This window comes from Myxine glutinosa, chromosome 11, assembly GCF_964187855.1.
Source record: "Myxine glutinosa chromosome 11, kmMyxGlut1.1, whole genome shotgun sequence".
Taxonomy (NCBI): domain Eukaryota; kingdom Metazoa; phylum Chordata; class Myxini; order Myxiniformes; family Myxinidae; genus Myxine; species Myxine glutinosa.
The window spans coordinates 22,581,742-22,602,219 of record NC_136271.1 but is presented as its reverse complement, the minus strand read 5'-3'; the positions used below and the strand labels follow the sequence as shown (position 1 = coordinate 22,602,219).

The following is a 20,478-nucleotide window of genomic DNA, read 5'->3' as shown; positions in this document are numbered from 1 at the left end:
GGCTAATTTGAAGGGTATTTTTTTGCCAATCACAAAGTGTCTAAAACAGCCCGAGAATGTCGATTTTTCGATTTCACCAGTGACGTCACATCGTGATCTCACCTCGATCCAAATGGCGACTTCCATAGAGAAACAGTGCACTCCGAGCTCGGATTCCGATACGGATTCCTCCATCATTAGCAACTCTGAAGGTTCTCGGTATGTTGAATCGGATCAGTGGGAGTGTGAATAAGCTATTGCAGACAAGATTAGTGATAGAAACACTTTCGGAGGAATGTGTGTAAAAGTCATACCTGTAAACTGGGCATCAGGGTAGATGGATATTGGATATGCTGCTCGATTGTATTGCCCACATCACCTGTGGAGATATCATCTTTATATATTGCAGCGCCAGGTTTTCTTTCTCTGTAAGTCTTCACACTAACATATTCAACACACACACACACACGGACACACACACACACACACACACACACACACACACACACACACACACACACACACACACATGCACCCAAACACACACACACGCACGACACAGACATTTCAGATATACTAACCCTCATTCTCCCTCATTATAACCCTCATATACTAACCCTCATTGCAGATGCCGATCGTACTGAATTCAAATCTTCCTTTGGTGGTAGTTTATGGGATATCGGAGTAGACGTGATGGCGTCCAAGACAATGGCTTCTAGGTTTTTGAGCTCTTCCGATGCGTACGGCAAGGTGGCGGCGATGTTAGACAGCACATCTAGCGAGGTGAGTTCGGTCGCCGGCGGACCAACACAGGTGTTCGATTCACCACTCAAATAGCCTATGCCCATATGCTGGTAGCTCGGCAGAGAAGGTGTTACAGATTAGTGTGACGGCTGTTTCTTCCGCTTAATCGCAGGAATGGCATCTCTCAATCATGGTGAATAACCACAAGACATAGACTCTGTTGTTTCATAACAGTTCTCTGTAAAGTGTTCCGAGCACAAAAGCGACCATTTTGTAGGCCCCATCCACACTCAGGTATTTCGAGCAAACCTCGTTCAATTTCTGGCAACCCTTGGATCATTTGTCTATTGGTGCAGCATGAAACCATCTCGGTTTGTATTACTACAACCACCAAGGACGCATCGACGAGGCATAATTGTAGCAATTCGAAAATTATTCACCGTTTGAGTTAAATTGTTCGTTGATGTTTAATATCCGTAGACAATACGGAAGTGGCGGTCACTTTCACGAGGTGATGTCATGGGTAATGTGAAGAAGAAGAAAAATATATCGACTTTTAATCGTAAAATTACCCACTTTATAAATCGGAAAAGACACATTATATCTATTTTGTGGGGTATCAGGGGATGAATTAGGTGGTCTGAGTGTTTGGGTTCCCTTTAACGTTTATAAACAGCTTATCGTGCCATGCCATGAAAACCTTTACCAGAAGCAAAAACAGACTTCTTAGACATAATAAGAAGTAAAAACATTCTTTCAATTCTTAGACAGTCAATAATGCTGTTTAACACTAAAATGAAAGAAATTTGGAGGAATCCCGAAAACAGTGAGGCAATCTATGCTGATCGCGTCGACGAATGGACCTGAGCATAGATCTACGGTAGTCTATATACTACACCAAGGTTAATAACACTACCCTTCCTGCCGCTTACGTGGCGTTTTTCATGGCGTTTTTCCAAGGCCGCTTAAAATAACAAAAGCAATAACAACACCAATGATAATAACATAATATGAATAAAACCACCTTTAGAGGCCATTTTTCCCCGCAAGCGGGGGTTGGCCTTTTTCGGGAACTGTGGTTGTTGTTGTTTTTTTTCGGTCCCCTTTTTGAAGCAATGTTTTACGGCCGGATGCCCTTCCTGACGCCAACCGTTATTACAAAACACTATCCACCCTCCCTAAGGGTTTTTGACTTGCGATATTGCACCCCTTCCCCTCCCCCCCCCCCCCCCCCCCCCTACCTCGACACCCCTATGGAAGTAAATTTTATTACAGGAAATTTAGAATGGTGAGGCACAGTCTGATCCTTTCAATGACCTGATCGAACATATTATGATGTCATGCATGGTCTTATCCTAACTAGACCTGTATCAATGCTGAACCCTCTCTATGGCAGCTATGTCCTTCCTCAGATGTGGTGACCAAAACTATATACAGTACTGAAGAGCAGGGCCCTTGCTTGAGACGGACGAAGTGACGGGCAAGACACAAACTCATCCGAGAAGATGTTTATTGTAAAAACCAACTCGGGAACTCTGAAAAGCCCGTTTATCGGGCTGCATATATATCAAAACCCGAAAGCACAACCGAAACCGAAAGCACAACCGAAACCGAAAGCCACGCCTCTCAGGCGAGGCGCGCTTTGGTGGTCACGTGACCGACAGGTGCAAAGGATTATAACCGCACGTGCGGCACGCTTTGGTGGTCACGTGACCGGCCACCCCGGCGCCGTGGTTTGCCCGCCGGTTACGTCACCGGCTGGAGCAAGGAGATTCTGTTGCTGGTCTCGCTTGGGGGACCCATGGGTCGCTACACACGCCCCCCCAGAATGGACTTGATCCAGGAAGGTCAACCTGAGGGGGGTCCGGATTACCCGACCGAAACGACCCCTGGCCAGTCGTGGGGGGGGGGGGGGGGGGGGTCCGGTGTGGTGGCGGGTGGTCGGACGGGGGGGTGCAGTGGACGGGGGGCGGCCGCGCCGCGGTGGGAGAGCCAGCTGTGGCGACTGGCCGACGTCCATGTGGGCCGGCTTGAGGCGGTCCAGCAAAATCCGGTCCGCCCGGCCGCCGATGTTGACGATGAAGGACTTGTTGTCCCACCGTAGGACCCTGAAGGGTCCGTCGTATGGTGGCCGGAGCGGCCCCCGGTGCGCGTCGTGGCGCACGAAGACGTACTCCGCCGTGCGGAGTGCTGGGGGTACGTAGGATTGGGGGTCGCCGTGGCGGGACGTGGGCACCGGGGCGAAACGTCGGGCGGCCTCCTGGAAGTCCGTGCGCTGGCGCGCGGCGGACCATGGGCTGGTGGCGTCGGGAATGAACTCGCCCGGTACGCGGAGGGCCTGGCCGTACACCAGCTCGGCGGTGGACACCTGGAGGTCCTCTTTGGGAGCCGTGCGGAGGCCCAAAAGGACCCATGGGAGCCGGTCAGCCCAGCCGTCGTCCTGGAGGCCGGCCATGAGTGCGGCCTTCATGGAGCGGTGGAACCGCTCGCACAACCCGTTGGCCTGGGGGTGGTAGGCCGTGGTGCGGTGCAGGGTAACGCCCAACGTGCGGGCGACCGCGCCCCATAGTTCGGACGTGAACTGTGCGCCGCGGTCCGACGAGATGTCCGCTGGTGCGCCGAAACGCGCGACCCAGGTGGCGATGAACGCCTGGGCCACGTCGGCGGTGGTGGTGGAGGCGAGGGGCACGGCCTCCGGCCACCTGGTGGTCCTGTCCACCATGGTAAGCAGGTGGGTGAACCCCTGCGATGGGGGAAGGGGACCCACCAGGTCCACGTGGACGTGGTCGAACCGTCGCTCGGACACGGTGAAGGGAGCCAGCGGAGCCTGGGTATGACGGTGGACCTTGGCCCGCCGGCAGGGTGTGCAGGCGTTGGCCCAGTCGCGGACGTTCCGTCGCAGCTCATGCCAGACGAAACGCGCCGTCACCAGCCTCTGGGACGCCTTCCGGCCCGGGTGAGAGAGGCCGTGGAGCGAAGCAAAAATGCGCCGCCGCCAGGTGACCGGCACAACGGGGCGCGGTCGGCCTTGGGAGATGTCGCACAGCAGGACCGTGTCCGCGAAGGGGACGTCAGCCAAGCAGAGGCCCGTGTCCGCCACCCGGAGTGCCTGCACCGTGCCATCGGTGGCCTGGTCCGTTGCCATTAGGGCGAAATCGACGCCGAGGTGGACGGCGTTGGTGCCGGCTCGAGAAAGGCAGTCGGCCACGGCGTTGTCCTTCCCGGCGACGTGCCGGATGTCCGTGGTGTACTCCGACACGGCGGAGAGGTGGCGCTGCTGGCGGGCCGACCACGGCTCCGCGACCTTGGCCATGGCGAAAACCAACGGCTTGTGGTCGACAAAAGCCGTGAACGGGCGGCCCTCCAGGAGGTGGCGAAAATGGCGGACGGCCAGGTACAGCCCGAGGAGCTCGCGGTCGAAGGTGCTGTACTTCAACTCGTTGGGCAGGAGTTGCCGGCTGAAGAACGCGAGCGGCTGCCAGGCCCAGTTTACCCATTGTTCATGGACCGCGCCCACGGCGTAGTCGGAGGCGTCCGTGGTGAGGGCGATGGGAGCCTGGGGTACCGGGTGGGCCAGCAGTGTGGCGTTGGCGAGGGCCCGTTTTGCGCCGGTAAAAGCAGCGTCCATGTCCGTGGACCAGACAACGTCGCGTTTCGCCGGCTGGCCGCGGAGGGCGGCGTACAAGGGCCACATGAGTTGCGCAGCTCGGGGAACGAAGCGGTGATAAAAGTTCACCATCCCGAGGAACTCCTGCAGCGCCTTGACGGAGCGGGGGCGCGGGAAAGCGGCGATGGGCTCGACTTTGGCCGGTAGCGGCACGGCGCCGGTCCGGGTGATGCGGTGGCCCAAAAAGTCGATTGTCGCCGCACCAAAGTGACATTTGGCCGGGTTGACGATCAATCCGTGCTCGCTGAAGCGGCCGAACAGCGTCCGGAGGTGGAGGAGGTGCTCGGCTCTGGACGTGCTGGCGACGAGGATGTCGTCCAGGTAGGTGTAGAGGAACGGCAAGTCGCGCAGCACGCCGTCCATCAGGCGCTGGAACGCCTGTGCCGCATTTTTGAGGCCGAAGGGCATCCGGAGGAATTCAAAGAGGCCGAAAGGTGTAATAACGGCCGTCTTCGGGATGTCGGCCGGGCGGACGGGCACCTGGTGGTACCCCCGAATCAGGTCCACTTTTGAAAAAATGGTCCGCCCCGCCAACCGGGCGGAAAAATCCTGGATGTGCGGGACGGGGTACCTGTCGGGGGTAGTGGCGTCGTTAAGGCGGCGGTAGTCAACGCATGGCCGCCATCCGCCCCCCGGCTTCGGGACGATGTGCAGCGGCGAGGCCCAGGCGCTGTCGGAGCGCCGCACGATGCCGAGGCGCTCCAGCGCGGCGAACTCGGCCTTGGCGACGGCGAGTTTGGCGGGATCGAGACGGCGAGCCCGGGCGTACACCGGCGGGCCCGTAGTGGGGATGTGATGCTCGATGCCGTGACGCACCGCGATGGCCGAAAACGTCGGTCGCGTGAGGGCCGGGAACTCCGCGAGGAGACGTGCGAAGTCGTCTGCCAATGGGAGGACGCAGGAAAACTCGGTGGGCGCGGAATGGCTCAAAGCGCATGCCAGGGAGCTGAAAGTTTCGGCGTTGACGAGACGCCGGCGTTTCACGTCGACCAGCAGCCCGTGGGCGCACAGAAAATCGGCCCCGAGCAAAGCCATGGGGACGTCCGCCGTCACGAACTCCCAGTGAAAGAGCTGGCTGCCGAAGCGGAGGGCGACGGTGCGTGGGCCAAAGGTGCGGATGGCGGAGCCGTTGGTCGCGATTAAGGAGGGGCCGCAAACGGCGGCCCGCCTGTCCTCCGCCGAAGCGGGAATGACGCTCAGCTGGGCGCCGGTGTCGCAGAGAAAGCGCCGCCCCGACGCTTGGTCCGCGATGAATAACAGGTTTCCGGAACGGCCGGCGTTCATTGCTGGTAGGGAACGCCGGCCCGCCCGTTTCCCGACTTGCTGAACGTGCACGGGGGTCGACATGATCGGGCCTGCCGCCCGAACCTGGCGTGGAAATAACACCAGGCCGGGTCCGGCGGGGGCTCCGGTCGACGCGTTTGGGACCGGGCGACGTGGCGTCGCCACTGCCAGTCGCGCCGGCCCGGCGGCCTCCGGGAAGGAAACTGCGTCGCGGGCGCCGGGCGGGCGGGCGGGAGGGCTCCCGGCCGCCACCCCGACGAGTTGGCTCGCCGATCCGGCGAGCTGGCTTGCTGAATCGATCTTGTCGGCCTCCTTGGCGAAGTCGCGGGGGTTCACGATGGTCGTGCCTGCCAGGGCGACCCGTACCTGGGCCGGGAGCTGGCGAAGAAAAAGCTCCCGAAACAGGAAATCCGAGGGGTGCTCGCCGAGCAACGCGAGCATGTAGTCCATGCGTTCGGACGGGCGCGTATCGCCGAGCTCAGGAAGGTCGAGCAGGCGTCGTGCGCGCTCAGCCGGGGAGAGGGCGAAAGCGCCCAGAAGAAGTGCCTTGATGGCGTCGTACCTGCCGTCAGCGGGCGGGTTCTGGAGGAAGCTCAGGCAGCGGGCGGTGGTCGCGGAGCCAAGCGCGGCGACCACGTAGTGGTATCGCGTGGCGTCCTCCGTTATGCTACGCAGGGCGAACTGGGAGTCCGCCTGCGCGAACCAGACGGCGGCATGTGCTTCCCAGAAGGTGGGCAATTTGAGGGACACTGCGGTGTCCATCGCGTGTCGTAAATTCGGGGTCACCAGTGAAGAGCAGGGCCCTTGCTTGAGACGGACGAAGTGACGGGCAAGACACAAACTCGTCCGAGAAGATGTTTATTGTAAAAACCAACTCGGGAACTCTGAAAAGCCCGTTTATCGGGCTGCATATATATCAAAACCCGAAAGCACAACCGAAACCGAAAGCCACGCCTCTCAGGCGAGGCGCGCTTTGGTGGTCAGGTGACCGACAGGTGCAAAGGATTATAACCGCACGCGTGGCACGCTTTGGTGGTCACGTGACCGGCCACCCCGGCGCCGTGGTTTGCCCGCCGGTTAGTCACCGGCTGGAGCAAGGAGATTCTGTTGCTGGTCTCGCTTGGGGGATCCATGGGTCGCTACAGTACAATATTCTTGATAGGCCTCACTCAATTCCTGTACAGAGAGTTAACGCTACCTCTTTTGATTTGTAATTTATCCCTCTATGAATACAACCTGAAACCCCATTAGCCTATCCGATAGCTGCCTGGCATCAGCTTACACCCCTCTGGATCTATTAATTATAACCCCCCAAGATTCAATAGTCTCCAGTGTGAAATGCTGCAAGACTGCACCTTACATTATGTAATCCCTATTTTAACTAGAACGCCACTCTGCAGAGCGCATACGTCCACCAGGCTAAACAGTTTATGTTTTGTATCTCACTGATAGGCCAGGTCTGGATCCAGACCTGAACCAAAATCGAATTAATTCGTCCTTGTCATAATAAATTATTGAAGAACTTGGGACCTTGTTGGCTTCTCTTTTCACTAACATCCATGCAACTGGTGTCATACCATCAACCTGGAGAGAGGCTAAAGTCATTGCCATACATAAGCGATGGAAACCCTCTGTCGACTCCTCCAGCTATCAGCCCATATCTATGCTTTGTACAACATACCAGTTGTTTGAGGGTGTCCTTCGGGCCAGGCTCTCTCCACTGGCAGAGCCCAACCTTCCCAAGGAACAAGCTGACTTCAAACCTGGCGGGAGTTGTGTTGATCAATTACTTGCACTTGCCACCCACATTGAAGCTGGCTTTACCAACGTGCTCAAGACAGGTGTTGCATTAATTGACCTTTCATCATCATATGATACGGTATGGGGACATGGTCTTTGGTTGAAAGCTGCCAGACATATTTTGAGTGCCAAGCCACAATGCATGTCCTTTCTTCTCTGCTTAATAATCGAAGATATAGGGTTTCACCCGGAGAGCAAGCAATAGCTCAATAAGGACTCAGAATGATGGTCTTTCCCAAGGGTCTGTCTTAGCTCCAATCCTCTGCAACATATATGTGAGCGACATGCCTTGTACCACCTCCAGAAAGTTTGCCTACATATATGATCTTGCGCTTGCTACCCACAGGCAAGAATGCTGACAGTTTGACTTCATCAAAGCCAACCCAGAGCTGCCAATTCTGTCTAACATTCCACCACCTGATGTGAACCAGAAGGCAAGAATGCTGAGATACCTTTCAATATCTCAGCAGTACCCTCTCCCAGAAATTAAACCTGATTGAGCAATACTTAATCTAAAAGGAAACTGAGCAATACTTAATTTAGTGGAACCTCCACCCAAAACCAACTAAGACTACAGTTACCACTTTCCATCTCAGCGACCGACTGCCTCACAGCAAACTCCAGGTTTCCTTTTGCGGAAAACCAGTCAGGAACAAACGGTTCCCCAAGTACTTTGGAGTCACCCTTGATTGCAGCCTCACTTTTCACAAACACCTAAAACAGGTCACATAAAAGATCAAGACCAGGGTAAACATCATCCAGAAACTAGCAAGCACTAGCTGTGGATCAAGTGAACACACTCTTCGCACTGCCGGCCTTGCTCTTGTGTACTCTGCAGCGGAATACTGTTTTCCTGTTTGGATAGAGAGCAGCCACACAAACACCTGGACACTGTCTTGGATACACTGATGCGGCTAATCAGTGGTACACTTAAATCGGACATCCCATCACCTGATGTGCATTGCACGACAAGAATGCTGAGACTCAAACTTGACTGCATCAAAGCCAACCCAAAGCCAAATATGCGACTGCAGAATCTGCCAAATATGCGACTCAAGTCACACAAACCTTTCTGGGGGCTCTGCAAGCGTTTTGAGTGATGATGAGGGGGTACCCGAAGGACATCTTTGAACAGACAACAGCATTGCTAACAAAGAACAGGTCAGTGATCCGACAGAAGAGTTTCCAGGTTTTGGCTTCCCTGGAAAAGGTGGTCTGCACTCAACAGGACCCGCACTCTCCATGCAAGGACATCACACCACCTCCACAAATGGAAATTCAAAGACAGCCCAGAATGTGACCGTGGTCACCCAGATCAGATTATTCATCACATTGTGAATGAGTGTCACCGACGGAAATTTGACGAAGGACTTAGGACAATCCACCTAACACAGACAATGCTGTGACTTGGCTGTCCAACTTAGACTAGATCTGATCTATGAGCTGTAATTTGTCATATGCAAGATTAGATTAGATCATACTTTAATATAGCGATATCGGGGTGTCTTTTGGGCTTTTTTCAATATCATATAATTGCAGACGATAACCGAGCAGAGCGTTACGTTATTAAGCTGTGGAGTCAGATCTAATGCGAACTTCGCATTGTTCAAACATTATGGGGTGGCGAGACTTCAGACAATAAAATAAAGAGGACGCGGGAAATCATCACCATTTAAAGCCGTCATAATTGCGTACGTAATACATAGACGTTATTTTTTATTAAATATCTCTGTTCCAAATGTTAAACTATGAAATATTCATCGATGCAGTATTCACAATTTCTTTTTCCAAACTGTTCAATAGGCGGTGTATTGTCATGGTACCTCGGAATATCTGATTGTTGTTTTATTATAGGACAAAATATAAATATTCATTGTGTTAGTTAACAGTGTTCTATTGTGTTCTAATAAATAAATTTAATTGTAAATTAAAATTGAAAGTTGAGCGCAGGTGGAATGAATAGTTGTTCACGCGTACGACGCGAAGTCGGTGTTCATTCATGGCGGCGAGTCGTTTGGAGACGAACCTCGTGCGGTTGTTATGTCGCTGCGAGGTGCTCGCCGGTAGTTCACAGCGGGACTGGCGTTTGGAAAAGGTACAATCTTCGTTTTAATTATCAAATCTTAATAATAACAAATCCTAATAAATAAAAAAAAAGAATTATCGACTTAATTTTAATCATGTAGGCACATAATATCATTATCAATAAATAAAATAAATAAATGTACGAATAGTCTAAAATGATGAAGAACTTGTGTTGAATCGACAAATAACTTTTCGTTATGGTTTTGTGATGTTGCTGTTTTGTATGTGGCCTGTAGCTGCTGGGTGCATCATTTATGGGAGTGCCGCTGTGTCGCTGATGCAGTGCCCCTGCTCCAGTAAGCTGGCACTCATTTTTCCGACCTCGGAAGATTGACAGATTTCAGATGACAGGCTGAGTCAACCCACTTGATGTTATTCAACGGCACGACAGGAGCTCAAACTCAAGATCTCAAGATCTCAAGAACTCAAGATCTCAAGAACTCAAGACCCTAAGGTCTCAAGAACTCAAGACCCTAAGATCTCAAGAACTCAAGACCACAAGATCTCAAGAGCTCAAGACCCTAAGGTCTCAAGAACTCAAGACCCTAAGGTCTCAAGAACTCAAGACCCTAAGATCTCAATAATTCAAGACCCTAAGATCTCAAGAACTACAGGTCGCACAAGATCCACCTGCAACCCTCTTATGGTTAAACTGCCAAAATCAAGACTCTCTGCTCACCTTCACTCCTTCATTCCTCTTTTCTCCCACCTCTGGAACAAACTCCCTCACTCTCATCAATCCCACTCCTCCCTCCAGGTCTTGAAAACAGTTGTTCACCACCATCTCTTATCCTCCCCCATCCAAAACCTTGATCTTTTCTACCCCTGCTAATTTCACCCGAGATCCACTTTTTTGAAATACCAACTTTTTTCCTGGAATTCCTTGGTGTCCTTGTGTTTTATACTTCACCCATCCCCCCCCCCCCCCTTTCCCTTGCCTCCTCCCCCCAAGCCCTCTCCCTCCCACAGATCTCTCGATGTCCCTGCTCTCAAATGTTGTGTTTGTGTGCTTCCCCTTCTCTCCCCATATTGTCTACCGCTCCCCTTATTATATACTTTGTGTCTGTTTTGATTTTTTGTGTGATAAATGTTAGCTCCTTCACGAGCCTTGATCCTGCATACAAAAAAAACCTCAAGACCCTGAGATCTCAAGAACTCAAGACCCTAAGATCTCAAGACCCTAAGATCTTAACGCAACCACCTTAACCATGAAACCAACACCATGCCCGATATTGTGATGACAGGACCTTTAAAAAGACAATGCCCGCGTTTATTGCTCATATTAACGGAGAACCGCACGTCATTTTGAAGGGCATTTCCACTTGTTTGCTGAAAAACAATGGACGATGAAATGAGAAAGCGTCTCCAGCGAATGAGTAAAACGTTTTTGTATTTGATATGGGCCACAGTCGAATCTTTTTTTCGGATGCAAGATCGAGGCTCATGAAAAATGGAGGTGATGGTGGAGTTACAATTGAATGAGTGAACAAGTAAAGGGGGGAGAGAGAGAAAACAGCCACCTATAAGTAAAAGGGGAAGGTTCAGATGGGTTAATATGGGTAGAAAAGATTGCAGGTGCTGATGGTGGTAACATGAGTGCGCACGCGTGCATATGAGGCATGTTTTATGTGGAGTTCTACTGGAGCATTCTGATGTGGAATGTGATGCACTGAAATTGTCTCCTGAGTTGATTGGACGAATTGACTACAAATAACCCGGAAGAATTCCCATGTTTTAAATGCACACCATGTTAAGGTGTATAGAACAGCTCAGTATGTCCTTCCACGGCATGGCATTCTAATTACAAAATAAACTAGAACAGCATTCGGAAGAGCGCATACCTCCACGAGGCTGAACGGTTTATGTTTTGTATCCCACTAATATGTTTAAAACGCCAGGGAGGTTGACTCAGCCTGTCATCCTTCCGAGGTCGGCTAATTGAGTACCAGTTCACTGGTAATTCCCTGCTTGTCGTTAAAGGCGGCAAAAAGGGTTGGCGTCAGGAAGGGCATCCGGCCGTAAAACATTGCTTCAAAAAGGGGACCGAAAAACAACAACTACCACGGTTCCCGAAAAAGGCCAACCCCCGCTTGCGGGGAAAAATGGCCTCTAAAGGTGGTTTTTTTAATTTTTATCCCACTGCTAGGCCAGATCAGGATTCGGGCTTGAACCAAAATTGAATCGGCTTGTTGTCGCCTAATCAACTCATCCACCTAGTTTTGACATAAGTCATCCATAACCTTTTGAAATATCATGCTATATATCGATTTTGGCCCTTTTAAGCCTGGTGTTGGCTTAGCGGTTAGGGTGCCTGCTTGGGATCCAAGGATCCTGGGTTCGAATCCTGGTCGATCGCTGAATTAACGCCAGGGGGGTTGACTCAGCCTGTCATCCTTCCGAGGTCGGCAAATTGAGTACCAGCTTGTTGGGATGAATGATCACGGTGTGTACCCCGATTTAGAATAGGTACACCGTATCCCTGCGCATCGTAAGAGGCGACCAAGGGTTGGCGCCAGGAAGGGCATCCGGCCATAAAAACATTGCCTCAAACAGGGAACCATGATTGTCATGGGGCCCGCAAGGCTAACCCCCGCTCTAGCGGGGGAAATGGCCTTAAAACGATCATTCATATATATTTATTTATATATCGATTTTGGCCCTTTTATATATTGTTTTATCATGCTATATATCACTCAATGGTGAAGAATCACTTGAATTTTAAAAAAATCTTCACCAATATCGAATCAATTCGTCGTTGTCACCACACACACAACCTGTTCACAAGGTTTACTCCGAATTCTTCCATAACTTTTTGAGATATCGTACTATGTATCGGTTTTAGCCCTATCACTCAATGGTGAAGAATCAATTCTAAAAATCCTCTTATCCGGATCTTCACCAACATCTAATCATTTCGTCCTTGTCACATAACCAACATCTCCACAAAATTTAGTCTGCATCTGCCCACAACATTTTGAAATATACTGTTCACAGACAGACAGACAGACACAAACAAGCAGACAGACAGGGGTGAAAACATAACCTCCATCCACCAGTCCACAGTGGATGAGCAATACTCCAATGAGCAATGGAGTAAGGCCTCGAAAGTAGGCTGAGAGTTGCTCTGATTTCCCAATAAATAATTGGAATTATGGAGGATGCCCAATTTGCAGCTGTTTTGGAGGCCAGCTTTGATGTTTGATGGCCCAGGAGAAGTTGTGGCTTATGGTGAGGCATATAAGTTCAAGACACAAGAGACTGAATCAAACTGAAAGAGATAACAGGGATCACATGATTACCTCCGCCACCGAAGGTGGATGGAGGTTTTGTTTTCACCCCTGTCTGCCTATTTGTTTGTTTGTGAACAAGATATCTCAAAAAGTTGTGGACGGATTCGGACGAAATTTGGCAGAGGGGTAGCGTATGTGACAAGGACGAAATGATTAGATTTTGGTAAAGATCCAGATTCGGATCCGGCAAGTAGAATTTTTAAAGTGATTATTCACCATTGGGAGATTGGGACAAAAACGATACATAGCAGGATATCTCAAAAAGTTGTGGACGGATTTGGACGAAACTTGTTGATTCTGTTTCCTTGAAGATCCGAATCCGGATAGGATTTTTTTTTTAATGTGGTTCTTCACCATTGAGCGGTGAGGCCAAAAAACAGTTATAGAACGATTTCTCAAAAGTTTGTGGACGAGTTATGGCAAAAAAGGCGGATGTGTTGGTTAGGTAACGAGATCAAGCTGATTAGATTTTGGTTAAGGTAGGATGCAGATCGGCCTATCAGTCGGATACAAAACGAACTGTTCAGCCTGGCGGAGGTATGCGCTGTACTGATTGCCGTTCTAGGTACTATTACTTTTGTCAATAACTGTCAAGTCTCTACATATCAATGATTCTGCATGTTCATCTTGCTTGTTCAGATATTATCAAAAACTTACCGGTAGTTGCAATTCGTACTCTTAATCGATACTTGTGCCACTTTGTATATGCAATCAACATTGGGGTTGGAGTGCTGGTGCCAGAAATGTGTAGTTTTTTTTTTTAATTGACCCCCGGTTTATGCTAGTGGGGACTTAGTCAGTCATAGCGATCGAAACAGAAAAAAAATTAACTCCACTTTAGTGACGTCCCCTCTGTAGGACCGGAGCTCAACGTCCCCTCTGTGGGACAGCAGCTTGACGTCCCATCTGAAGGGCAGCAGCTTGACGTCCGCTCTGGAGGGCAGCAACTTGACGTCCCCTCTGTAGGGCAGCAGCTCGACGTCTGCTCTGTAGGGCAGCAGCTTGACGTCCCATCTGGAGGGCAGCAGCTTGACGTCCCCTCTGTAGGGCAGCAGCTTGACGTCCCCTCTGGAGGGCAGCAGCTTGACGTCCCCTCTGGAGGGCAGCAGCTTGACGTCCCCTCTGGAGGGCAGCAGCTTGACGTCCCCTCTGGAGGGCAGCAGCTTGACGTCCCCTCTGGAGGGCAGCAGCTTGACGTCCCCTCTGGAGGGCAGCAGCTTGACATCCCCTCTGGAGGGCAGCAGCTTGACGTCCTATCTGAAGGGCAGCAGCTTGACGTCCCCTCTGGAGGGCAGCAGCTCGACGTCCCCTCTGTGGGACAGCAGCTCGACGTCCCATCTGGAGGGCAGCAGCTCGACGTCCCCTCTGGAGGGCAGCAGCTTGACGTCCGCTCTGTAGGGCAGCAGCTTGACGTCCGCTCTGTAGGGCAGCAGCTTGACGTCCCCTCTGTAGGGCAGCAGCTCGACGTCCGCTCTGTAGGGCAGCAGCTCGACGTCCGCTCTGTGGGGCAGCAGCTCGACGTCCGCTCTGTGGGGCAGCAGCTCGACGTCCGCTCTGTGGGGCAGCAGCTCGACGTCCGCTCTGTGGGGCAGCAGCTCGACGTCCCCTCTGTGGGGCAGCAGCTTGACGTCCGCTCTGTGGGGCAGCAGCTTGACGTCCGCTCTGTGGGGCAGCAGCTTGACATCCGCTCTGTGGGGCAGCAGCTTGACGTCCGCTCTGTGGGGCAGCAGCTTGACGTCCGCTCTGTGGGGCAGCAGCTTGACGTCCGCTCTGTGGGGCAGCAGCTTGACGTCCGCTCTGTGGGGCAGCAGCTTGACGTCCGCTCTGTGGGGCAGCAGCTTGACGTCCCCTCTGTGGGACAGGAGCTCGACGTCCGCTCTGTAGGGCAGCAGTTTGACGTCCCCTCTGTCGGGCAGCAGCTTGACGTCCCCTCTGGAGGGCAGTATGCTCCAAAGTTACATTCTTCCTTCAGGTGCTGCATTGGATGCTTTTAATTGGATGCAATTTTATTGGTACTCAAATCTCTTCATTAGAGGCTTTGGACAACTCAGGTATTATATTACTGCATCTCATATGAAAATAATGAATGAATAAAGTTGTTATTCAAGTAAAATCTATTCATAGCTAACATTTTGCTTTCTCTCCCTCCCATTCTATCATTAGTATGTAGAGGCACTGGAAAACCAACTTGCCCAACTTAAGAAGCATTCCAGGTAACTTTGATTTGTGATTTGTTTTGCTTGTAGCAATGTACAGTTATGTGCAATCTTCTACTATTGAAGTACTGGATGAACATGTATGGGACACATATGTTAAAATGTTTTTTGTTTTTCTTGTTTTTTGTTTTTTCTGTTTTTTTTTGAATAACAAATCGAAAAACTGAATTAGTCCATCTGAAAGTGACATGCTTACTTAATCTAATCTTAAACACCATGCCAGACTTGTTCAGGGGACGCAAGACGACGGGTATAGGAGACTGTCGCGTCTGTGGGGTGCAGCGTGGTCTTTCGGTGGGCAATTAAATCATGAAATGTGAGCGCCCTGCAGCTCGTTCTCAGGCCATTGCACCCATGCTCTGGTCCGCCTGGCAGGCCTTCCAACCCAGCTGGCACTCGAGTGGTCCAGGCCTGGAATGTGTTGTCGCGATCCACACCTCGTTCGATCTGCAGTGAACTCCAATTGTTGCTTGCCCTTCTCTGATCTTCACCCATCTCTCATTTTGGCCATTCTCTCGTACTTTAATCTCTTTGGTCCCCCCGGTGTTCGCTCCTGCAACGGCTGTTATTGGCTCAGTCCTGATGTATGCATCTCTCCTCTATTGTCTGTGCTTGTCGCCCATGTGGAGGCGCTACTGCTTCTGTGGTTGCACTGACTTGATTCCCACAGAATAAAAATAATAAAACAGTACAAAGAAAGAAAAAAAACCCCTCAATACGATGCACAAGGATTACTGTCTATACCTGGAGCATGAGCACAGACAACGCTCCGCTCACGTCAATCACAGCTGCTTCAGATGAGCATTGCTGTGAATCTCGATCTCAATTGCTGACACTAACTACTGTATGAAATTCCATCCACCTATCTCCAGAGAGCCCATTCAAAGTGAAATTTTATTTGAAAGTTGCTGAACTTTGTTGAAAATATTTCCTGAAAATACGATTACTGGTGAAAACAAAATGACGATCATCACATGCGCATATGTGCAACTTGGGAAAAACTTTTAACGGTAGACTAACATTGTCAGTATACAGAGTCAAGTATACATGTCAGTATATATGTATACAGAGTCGAGGCTCGTGGAAAAGCTAGAACACAGAACAGATCAGGACGCAATAGAACACAGAAAGTTACAGCAGAAAGAGAGGGGTAAATGCCAATAGCAAGGCCGAAGGACAAAATAGATGGAGACGGACAACAATGGATGAGGGGTAAGGGAGAATGCAGGGGGCGAATAAGATGGATACAGAAGCAAACTCTCATGAAGGAAAAATCTTGGGTGGGGAGGGGAGAGTTTAATAGGGGTAGAGATTTTAGATGGAGGTGAACACCTGTATTGAAGATTCGAGGGAAGCACAAGATTGAAGAGAATGTGGAAATTAGTTCCACAGGTGAGGAAAAAGATGAACAAATCGTGAAGAACAGGTGAACAGGTGAACAGGTGAATCAGAGGTGACCAGGGATCCTTGATTTTGGGAGTTTCACCAGAAGGGGATTGTTTGTGGACCGCGTGCATGCAGGCAGTGCAAAAGCACAGAGAGGGCAGATAGGGTACACGACCAGAAAAGAGGTGGAAGAAGACAGAGAGACCCCCGCAGAATACGGCAGACCACCAAAAGTGATAGGCCATAGACTCGGCTTCATCGCAACAGATTCCAACGATCTTGAAGGCCTCAGTTTTCACGGTTCTGAGCAAGGTGTGAGGTAGGGAAGCCAGCCCAAAGCGGAGAGCAGTACTCCACGCTGCAGATGGATAAGAGTTTGGATGTGCCAAGGAAGGACTTTGCACGGTGGAGGATGCCCAGTCAGCGACTGACGTTGGAGGCCAGCTTTGTAATATGGTTTGCTCAAGAAAGATCATGGCTGAGAGTGAGATCCAATAGATAGAGTGACTGAATTTTATCAAGATTGAAGGATGTATTCCAAGTGTTTGACCAGCTTGTGGTTTTGTAAGGTTTTTGAAGAGAAGGAAGAGGCTGCAGCCTTCTGTTCGAAGAACGAGGGGTGTCACGGCAGAGGGTAGAGTCATCAGCAAATAGATAAAGGGGATTTTTCCAGAGAGTCCAAGAGATTGTTAATGAAGATTATGAATCGGAGTGGGTCATAGAACGCTGCCTTGGGACACTCCAACCTTGACAGGGAGAGGAGATGAAAGTATTCCGTTCGCACGTTGGCCATGAGAGTGGATGAAGACAGTAACCCAAGAGTGTGGTTGGCTCTGAATGCTGCAGGCAGAGAGATTGGCGAGCAGGGTGGTATGCCAGTCTATCAAAAGCTTGAGATATGTCTAGAGAGACTGACCTGATCTCATGTCTGACATTGAGGACCTTCATCCATTGTTGAAATACAGAAAATATTATGAAAAACATGAAGCCCTCCAACCCCCCAGTGTTTGTCAGTGTACATATTGCTGCATTTGTGGACTTCCTTTGTACATGAGGATACATGGACATTGTAATCATACTGGTGATTCATATGAAACCTGCGGCTGCTGGCTGCATCACTTTCTGGGGGTTCAGCTGTGTTGCTGATGCAATGATCTCTATTACCAGACAGCTAGCACTCATTTTGCCAACCTTGGAAGGATGACAGACTGAGTCAACCTAACTGGTGTTAATTCAACAGCATGGCATGACAGGGGCTCGATCTCGGGACCCTAACATCTCAAGCCAGCCACCTTAACCATTAAGCCAACACCAGGCTGTAATCGTATTTTCAATTTTACCTGCATTTTTGCCATACTGATAACATATGCCGTTCAGGGGCACTGTGAAGGATTTTAGGTGCGGACACTTGTTGTGTTGTGTTGTATTGTTGTTGACACATATTTTGGAGATGTGTATGGAAGAAGTTTCGGGAACTGAGTGGCGTGCTGATGAGGAGGGGAGTGTCGTTGAAGCTGAAGGGAAAGGTGTATGATGCATGTGTGAGAAGTGTTATGATTTATGGGAGCGAGACATGGGTAATGAACGTAGAGCAGCAACGAAGGCTGGAAAGGGTGGAAATGCGAATGGTTCGGTGGATGTGTGGAGTATCGTTGAGAGAGAGGAAGACAAATGATGAATTGCGAAAGATGATGGGAATAGAGCCTGTGATTGATGCTGTGAAGAGGAACAGGTTGAGATGGTTTGGTCAAGTGTTGAGGAAGGATGAAAGTGACTGGTTGAGAAGAGTGATGGAAATGAATGTAGAAGGAAGTAGAGGACGGGGAAGACCGAGAAAGACTTGGCTAAAGATGGTGGAAGAAGAAATGCGGGCAAGGGGGTTAAGAAGGAGAGATGCAGAAAATAGGGCAAAATGGAGAAGATTGTCATGGGGACTGCAAGGCTAACCCCCGCTCTAGCAGGGAAAATGGCCTTTAAAATGCATGTTGTTGTTGTTGTTGTTGTTGTTGTTGTTGTTGTTGTACACTTGAGGAAGATTGTATTTTTGCCAATTCAAGTGCACAAATAAATCCTCCTTTTTCCATCCATCGATACTACAAAACGGAATTTAGAAAAAAAATTGGAAACATAAATCATACATAAATGCAGTTTTCAGATCCGGCATTTTAATTCTTAAAATGAATGCTATGCAACTTTGTTCATATGAGTGTACCACACATTGCTTGTGCATCTTCTTATTTCCTATGGCAGCTTCAGAAATCTTTACTAATCCCAGCGTGCATGAAATATTACACACCGCTTGGTATGATTGATGTTTGAGGTTTACAAGCTGGCAATGAAAGGTGAAAACTCTCTAAACTTAGAACTAACCAATTAAAACAGAAAATACCTCTGGCAATGTCATGGGAGCAGGCAAGAAGAAAACTGGCCTGGTTTTAATGATCTGTCATTACGAAATGTCAGCAACAACTGTTGACATTTCTTGCATAAATCGAGTGATCGAGTAATTGAGACTATCATGACAGGAATGTTTTACCCATTGAGCTGCGTACATGCATTTGTGTGCCTTTGATACAGCAAGCCTGCTCCAGAGGTGTTCACAGAATATGCACGTAAAGTGGAGTTTTTGAAACGGTTGTTGGAGGCAGAGAAGTTGGTGAGTTGTTTTGCGTAGTTGCAAGAAATTGCCAATGTTTGTATCATCTGTCACATTCAAATTGCGTCTGCCTGTTTGACATTCTCACCTGAACCAATGGCTCACGATGCTCAAACCCAGGTTAAAATCCCTTGTACTCTATGCATTTGTCCATTGTCTATTAACATCCATGTAATTAATATTAACGTACACCAATTTATAAAAGCTAATGTCTAATGTCTTTGTCCTGCATGTGAGTCATGTACAAGCTACAATTAGAGAGCATGAGATGAATGGAAAAATTTGTCCTAACATTTACCTAGTCCCTGGTGTTGGGCTAGCGGCTAGGGTGCCGGCTTAGGATCCTAGGATCCTGGGTTCGAATCCCGGTCGATCGCTGAATTAACGCCAGGGGGGTTGACTCAGCCTGTCATCCTTCCGAGGTCGGCAAATTGAGAACCAGTTCACTGGTAATTCCCTGCTTGTCGTAAAAGGCGACAAAGGGTTGGCGGCAGGAAGGGCATCCGGCCGTAAAACATTGCTTCAAAAAGGGGACCAAAAAACAACAACCACGGTTCCCGAAAAAGGCCAACCCCCGCTTTGTGGGGAAAAATGGCCTCTAAAGGTGGTTATTTACCTAAAATGGGGCATTTACCTAAAATAAAAAAAATAAAAAATTTTTTTATATATTATTTACCTAAAATGGGGTGACTGAACATAAAAAGTGCTATTGTTCTACAATGGTAAAACGTGTGCATACAACTGGCAAGAAATAAAAGCTGACCTTCTGTACTCTTATAAATGTAGCGTAACATAGCGGTGGTGGAGTGAATTCCAATTTCCTTTTTTACCTTGCCAACGTTGAGGTAGCAGGACTCTTCGCACGGGTAAATTTGTCGTCATCCCCTTCTTCTCCCCTCCCAAAAAAAAAATGGAGGGGCCTGACAAAGCCCTCCTCGAAAGATGCATCAGAGCCCCCTCTCCCCCACATGATGTGTATGTATGCAGTATAGCTCTCCCTTCCCCTCTCCTTCCCCACCCCACCCCTCCCTTCTCCTTCCTTACCCCTTCCCCATTCCCGCTCCCCGGCCGACCACAGAGTACTTCAACTAGTATACATATATATTGAATTTGCTAAGAAATATGTGATTTACTGTTGCTGTGTTAAATATGGGACCAAAGCATGCTGTAATATAGTTGCACTTCCAACAGCCATCAGCCGCAGAAAAAGCCCTTGCCGGACAATTCCTGGCACCAGGCCGCACGCCCACCTCATCTCTGGAAAGCACGCCTGCCAGCAAAACGGCGTACTTGCAGGCAACGTCTCGGTTTGGTGCCGAGATGCGCTCCGAGCTGTTTGGAGAGGTATGTTCGTGCATATTGATCATTTGT

General features: G+C 49.8%; 1 protein-coding gene across 1 annotated transcript in view; it reads left to right on the top strand.

The window, feature by feature from the left end:
• The first annotated feature begins 9,457 nt into the window (after positions 1-9,457).
• Positions 9,458-20,478, top strand: part of USE1 (unconventional SNARE in the ER 1) — a 30,664-nt gene continuing 19,643 nt past the window's right edge. Inside the window, exons 1-4 of the mRNA XM_068130313.2 lie at positions 9,458-9,569; positions 15,013-15,062; positions 19,029-19,107; positions 20,299-20,451. Of these exons, the coding sequence (XP_067986414.1) occupies positions 9,474-9,569; positions 15,013-15,062; positions 19,029-19,107; positions 20,299-20,451 (378 nt within the window). The 5' untranslated portion in view covers positions 9,458-9,473. The remainder of the gene's footprint in view (positions 9,570-15,012; positions 15,063-19,028; positions 19,108-20,298; positions 20,452-20,478) is intronic.